The following is a 6,195-nucleotide window of genomic DNA, read 5'->3' on the forward strand; positions in this document are numbered from 1 at the left end:
GGGGACCCCTGAGGGACCCTCCGCCACCCCATCACATCCAGTCCCAGACTCTCTCCAGAACACAGACCTCCCCTGATCCGTCTGATTCCCCATTTCCAAGGAGAAATACTAGCAGGTCTTGGAAACGCCACATCTTAAAGTCTAATACTACACATTTTATTTAAAAAAAAAAAAAAAAAAAAAAAGCTGGCTGAGTGACCCCAGGACGGTGCGCTGTTAAATGATGACTTCAACTGAAGTTTCCAAAGCCAGGAGGAGAGAAGCTACTGGTTCCAGGCTCTGCCGCGGGCTGTGTTCGGTGGAGTGGGTCTGGGTGACAAGGACAGCTAGTGAAGGGCTCTCTGTGCAAAGTGAAACCCACTCCCAGGTGACACTGGGAAGTTAGGCTCTGGAACCTGAGTGTAGAGTGACACTTTCTGGAGGGACAGTGGTGTCCAGGTGACTGCCTGTGGTGAGGCTAGGTGAAGAGTTAAGTGTCCTTGGTGTCACTGTCCCTAACGAAGAGTCCCAAGAACGCTGACTAGATGCCACTGTGCCCAGGCAATGTTGTCCAGTAAGAGGCTGGGTCTGTCAGTAGAGTGAAGCTGGCCAGGGTCAAGCTGCTGTCCAGTCGATGCCCTGTGGACTGCGGTTGTATATCCAGGCGGCACTGCCCTGAGTGAGTCTGTGTCCAGGTGACAATGTCCCAGCAGCCCACGTGTCCCTAACATCTATTGAGTAGTGTGTGGGTCAGTGCCTGGAGGCCCAGCCTCCAACCCAAGACCCTTAAGAAAACAATACAAAACAAATACAAACAAACAGAAGCCTGTAACATCCTCCCCTGAGGCCGACCCTTGGGCTCTCCCGGAGGCTGCCACATCCCTGGCCCAGACCCTTCAGCAGCTCTATCCACCCCTCCTCCAGTCCGAGGCTCAGTCTCCAGCCGTAATCAGTGCCTGCGCAGAAGCCATCCGTACTCCCCAGACGTGATCCCGACAGTCCTCAGCCTTGGCGCGTCCCGCCGCCCACACCCCGATGCTGGAGCGCTAGCAGGCGGCTTCTGAGGACCCTTCTCCATCTACAAGGGTGGTGTATCTGTCCGTATAAATAGATTGGGGGAGGGCGCTTCCAGCACCTGGCCCCGGCTACCCTACCCTCGGCGGGGCAGCCCTCAATCTCCGCCGCCCTGCGGGGCCCCTGGCGGCACCGGCGTCTTCTTGAAGTTCTTCCTGGCCGGGGCCCGGTTCACGTTGCCGTCGGCAGGGCCGCCCGGTGCGTCGTCGGCGTGCCTCGCGACCGCGGCCAGGGCGTTCATGGTGCCGAGCGCCCTCAGCAGAGCCGGGCCGCGGGGCGCGGCGCGCGGGGCGGCTCGGGGCTCCCGGCGGGCGGACGGCGGCGGGGGCGGCAGCAGTGCGCGCAGGGCGTCCAGCTCCGCACGCAGCTCCGCGCGCAGCGCCTCCAGCCCCGCGCCCAGCTCCGCGCGCACTGCCGCCAGGCCCTCCTGAAGCCGCCTCTCGCTCACCTCCAGGACGCCAGCCGGGTAGGTGGCCCCGCCGCGCGGCTCCCCGCACACAGAGCACACCGAGCCGCTGCTGCGCGCGTCCGCCCGCTCCCCGGCTCCGGGCGCCCGGGCTTCCCCGGCCGCGGCCCCCGCGCGCTCCACCAGCCGAAGCAGCCGGGGCGCATCAGCCCGCGCCGCCGCCTCGGCCCGGATCTGGCCCCGTAGGCGAGCCAGGCGGCCCGGGGCGCGGGCTTCTTCAGGGCCTGGCCCGTTGGGCTGCGACCCGTTGTCCCGCCGGCGGCCGGCGGCCCTTCGCAGCGCCTCGCTCGCGCCGTATGCACTGCGCGCCTGGGCCCACGGGCGCCCGGGTTCCACCGCCATTCGTGCCGCAGCCGCCACAGCCACCGCCACCGGCGCCGCGCCTGGCCGGGAGCCCCAGCCCGCAGCCTAGCGACCGCTGGGGCCCCGGCGACGCTCCGTGGAAAGGGCCCCCCGGGATGGCTGTGGGAACGACTGAGGTCTCGAGGGATCTGGCCTGGGCCCGGGGAACTCCGGCAGGGCGGGAGGGGAGTGGTGGATGGAGCCCCAGGGAACGCCGGGGTGTGGGCAATGCAGGCAGGCTTGAGTGTGCTAGACCTGCCCACGGGGACTGTGCTGTCGGTGGGTCCCAACGAGGATCGAAGAGCTTGGACTGGCTTCTGGGCAGGAGGTGACAGGACGTGGAATGATGAAGGCTGCAGAAGCCTAGGCGCCCAGACCAGAGTCAGGAAACAGATTCACGCCATCTGCTCCAAACAACTGTCCTGGTCACAGTCAGGGGAAGGCAGGTGTGGTTATGGACCCACCGGTCCCCAGTCCTCCTCGCTGACCAGGGCCACCACCTCCATATCATAGTCCAGGCTATTATCCGCACAGCTGCAGGAATCCATCCTTCTCATGGGCACCTCCATTCAAGCTTTCCCGGGTCTGGGTAGCTCCCTGCTGTGTCCCAGTCCTCAGGAAGCCACTGGATGTCCTAGCCCACCCCCACACTATTCTGGCTATGTCTTCTTTTACCTGCTCTAATCCAACAGCCTCCACTCCTCTGGGGCTTTACTCAGGTCTTTCTCTGCCAGGAATGTTCCCTGCTCCTCCACAGCCTGGCAGCTCCCACTCATCCCACTTCTGTAGGGCAGCCTTCTTTGGCCACCCCAGCCTCCAGCAGGTGACTCAGGCCCCACACCCACAGCATCTTTAAATGGCACTCTGCTCTCTGTCCACCTGGATTCACAGTAGGGGCTCTGAGCACTGGGCGACTGGGTCTCTCAGTTCCCAGAGGTACTAAACATGCCAGATGTTGGATGCAGGAATAAATAAATGAGTGAATGAGTCTGGGGCTGGGCATCCTGGGTGGGGCAGGGCCTCTGCCACCCACCCTAGTCAGCCAATGCACCTTCTCAGCCTGACATTCAAGCCCCTCGTGGTCACCCCTGCTGGCTTTTCTGTCCCTGCCACCTTTTCCACTTGTGTGGAAGCTCCTCACTATTGCACTCGGGTCTTTCTCACCCTGGTGCCTTCACACATGCAGTGCTGCCTGTGCCCATCACAGGGTCATGGGCAGTGCACTGCGGGCCTCTCTGGAGGGCAGCATCCCTCTGCCCAGCATGTTGTTCTCACTGAACCCTAGGGGCTAGTTAGGACTCCGGGTGCCCTGGGAGCCCCCCTACCCCAGCGAATTGTGGGGAGGGAGGGTCTGGCGTGGGTCCAGGCTGGGTGGCGAGGGAGACGGGAAGGCAGCCACTGGGACCTGTGTCCCTAGATCCCACAGGGGCCTAGCCTCTATCCAGCTCTGTGCCCGTGCCCGTGTGTGTGTGTGTGTGTGATTGAGGGTGCAGCCAACCCTGTTCTTTGGCAGTCCTGCCCCCACCCCTGGCCACCATGAATGCTCCAGGATCCCCTTCATTCATTCATTCACTCACTCATTCATTCATTCATTCATTCACTCGTTCATTGTAGCCTGTCTCTCTGGAAGGTGCAAGGAGAGATGAGAATATGTCAGTCTGTCCACCCCTCAGACACCTCCCCCTTTCCTGCTGAGTCACCCGGTCCCCTGGGACCTCCAGCATCTGTTTCTGCTGGTCCCTAGAGCCTCGTTAACCATACTCCTGCCCTCCTTCCCTTAGTAATTAAAACACTGCAGACCAAAATGTCCTGGATTCCTTCCCCAGACCTGCTGGAGTCAGGCTGTGTGACCCAGGGGCTCTGCCTTCTCTGAGCCTCACCTGTGAAATAAAGGAGGCCCCTAAGATCCCTGGGAGGAGACAGCAGGGATGCTGGAAAAGGCTGGGGCGAGGGGAGGTGAACAGACTCCAGATTTGTGATGTGGTGTTAGAGCCAGGAAGGGCACAGCTGGGCTGCCTGGGGCAGACAGGGACTATGAGGTTTTCTCTGACTGTTGAGGTTGATGGAGGCATGTGATATGAACAAAGCCTTTGCAGTAAGGAATTCATAATCCTGCAGGTGCTATAGGTGTGAGGTCATGGCTGATGGTAGAGTCCCAGAGTCATGGCTGTGAAGCAGGCAGATTGCACAGGAACAAGTGTAGGGTGGGCAGGGAAGCCCCAGGGACCCCAGTGAACCCTGAGGAGGGCTGCAGAGGTTTTGGTGACAGGTGAATAGGCAGCTGTGGTCAACATGACCCTGAAGCCCAATGGTCAAGTGCAGCGACGGTCAAGAAATAGGTTGTGGTGATATGTTTGCACGTATAGGAGGATTAGGAGGAACTTGACGGAGGACCAAGGGGGAGAAGAAGGGCGGAAATGGTGGGGGAAAGGGAGAGAGGCAAACCATGAGAGACTCTTGAATGCTGACAAAAACTGAGGACTGATGGATGTGGGGGGGAGGGGGGGATGGGCATGAAGGAGGGCACTTTGGGGATGAGCACTGAGTGTTATGCAAAAACTAATTTGACAATAAACTATTTGTAAAAAAAAAAAAAAAAAAGAAATAGGTTGTGGTGGCCCCAGCCCGAACTTCATGTGTGGAGGGGCCAGTGGAAGCTGAAAAGGTTGGGGGGGGGGGACAGGTTGGGGAGCCCTTGCCCAGGCTGGTTAGTCAGAACAGAGGTAGCTTCAGAAGGAATGGGGCAAGAAGAAGGGACAGAGCTACTGGGCCAGAGGGACTGGCACACAGGCCTGCTTTCTGGAATATCTAAGTAGCCCAGCCTGCCCAGCTTCCTGCACTGTGCAGGGCTCAGCGCCTTCCCCACTCTGGCCCTTTCTGTGTGCCTGGGCCAAGGGCCAGGTCTGCTGGGGGTGAGGAGGCTGGCTGTGACTGTGGGAACACCACCTCCGGGGACTGTCCCCATCTGGGCTCTGTGCATTCAGGTGGGCCCTTCTGCACAGACAAGGTTGGGTGATTCGTGGGCTTTGCCACTTATTAACTCATTAATGGTGCAGGGCCCCTCCAGGGCCTGGGGAGGAGGGAAAACTCTGGGGCTCTGCGTCTGCCTGGAGAAGGGAGGGGTGGCCTCCACGTGACTTAACTGCCATCACCTTTACACTCTGTTGCCATTAAACCCTGGCAGCCACCCAGAGAAGAGGTTTTGTTTTCCAAAGCCTGAGGACCAGGTGGGCTTTGTATCTGGTGGCCTCAAAGGGGCCAGGGGAGCCTCACAGTCATCATGGGAGAATCTGGAAATGCAGATGCCTGGGTGGCACCCTCCCTCAATCCCCTTCCTCCTTCCCCCACCCCCCACCCCCGGCCCCATTAGGTAGACCTGCTTGAGGACAGAGTGGTCTTTGTCTTTTTCCATCACTATCTGCACACCAAGTTCTGGCCCAGCCTGGTTTTCGGTGAAGAGGGCACACGGAAATGCAGGTGGGGGTCCCTGAAGCTGGCTCTGAGGGTCTGTGTGGGGAGGGAGAGCCCTGAGCTGCCAGCCACCCTGGGAGGAAAAGGGTTAGCTTTGGAGCTGGTCCTGGAGGGCACGGTACAGGCACTGGGTCCAGGCGGTGGGCTGCCACTTTCCTTTCTGGTCACAGACCCTGGACCTCAGCACAGACTCTAGAACAAAGGTGCCCACCCATTCTGTACTCCAGCTATGCAGCTTGCCCTGAGAGCCAGGCTGACTAGGCCTCTGGCCATGAGCGAGCAAGCAAGGCCGTCTTGGCTGGGGCCTGGACCTTGGGCCCAGGGCACTCAGGAAGGAAAGGCTGTGGTGCCTTTTGGGCCCCCAAAGTGCAGGCCATGTAGTAGAGGTTCAGTGGACAGCAGGTCTGGCTTGGGCCATTGTTCAAGACACCATTCTGGGCTGGTTTGCTCTGTCTTATGGTTCTCTAGTTGCCCTTTTGCCTCGCCTCAAGTGTTCCCACCTGTCAGAACCCAGGAAGAGTCTTCTCTGGCCAGGAAGTGGTGAGGGTGTCCGAGGTGACAGATGTCGGGAGGTGTGCAGGCACCATGGGAGGCCTGTAGCCTAAAGGGCAGGTCCCCTGCTACCCGGACCCCTAAGCTGCAGGTGGCTCCTCATTTAAAGAAGGGGCCAAAGGGTCCGGGGCTTCCTGTGAGGACTGAACTTGGGCACCGTTTGCCCCTGAACAGCCCTTGGCCACCAGGCCCAGGAACTGTGCCTTGGCCTGCTGGTGGCTCTGGCTACCTAGACATTCCCTAGGAACTGTCCTGGGGCAAGTGGCTCTGCAGGGGACGGCTGATTACCCAGTAATGACCTTGTCTGACCT

The 6,195-nt window shown here is 60.2% G+C and overlaps 1 protein-coding gene across 1 annotated transcript; it reads right to left on the reverse strand.

Annotated features, from left to right (window-relative positions):
- Positions 1–1,150: 1,150 nt before the first annotated feature.
- On the reverse strand, positions 1,151–1,861 carry LOC120238826 (protein FAM246B-like). Its single transcript, XM_039242854.1, has one exon. The coding sequence runs from the start codon at positions 1,859–1,861 to the stop codon at positions 1,151–1,153; it is 711 nt and encodes a 236-aa protein (XP_039098785.1).
- Between the last annotated feature and the right edge of the window lie 4,334 nt (positions 1,862–6,195).

This window comes from Hyaena hyaena, unplaced genomic scaffold (assembly GCF_003009895.1).
Source record: "Hyaena hyaena isolate Hyena2069 unplaced genomic scaffold, ASM300989v1 scaffold_219, whole genome shotgun sequence".
Lineage (NCBI taxonomy): Eukaryota > Metazoa > Chordata > Mammalia > Carnivora > Hyaenidae > Hyaena > Hyaena hyaena.

Excerpts from the sequence above, each read along its gene's own strand:
- LOC120238826 (XM_039242854.1), bottom strand. The coding sequence starts at position 1,861 with ATGGCGGTGGAACCCGGGCGCCCGTGGGCCCAGGCGCGCAGTGCATAC.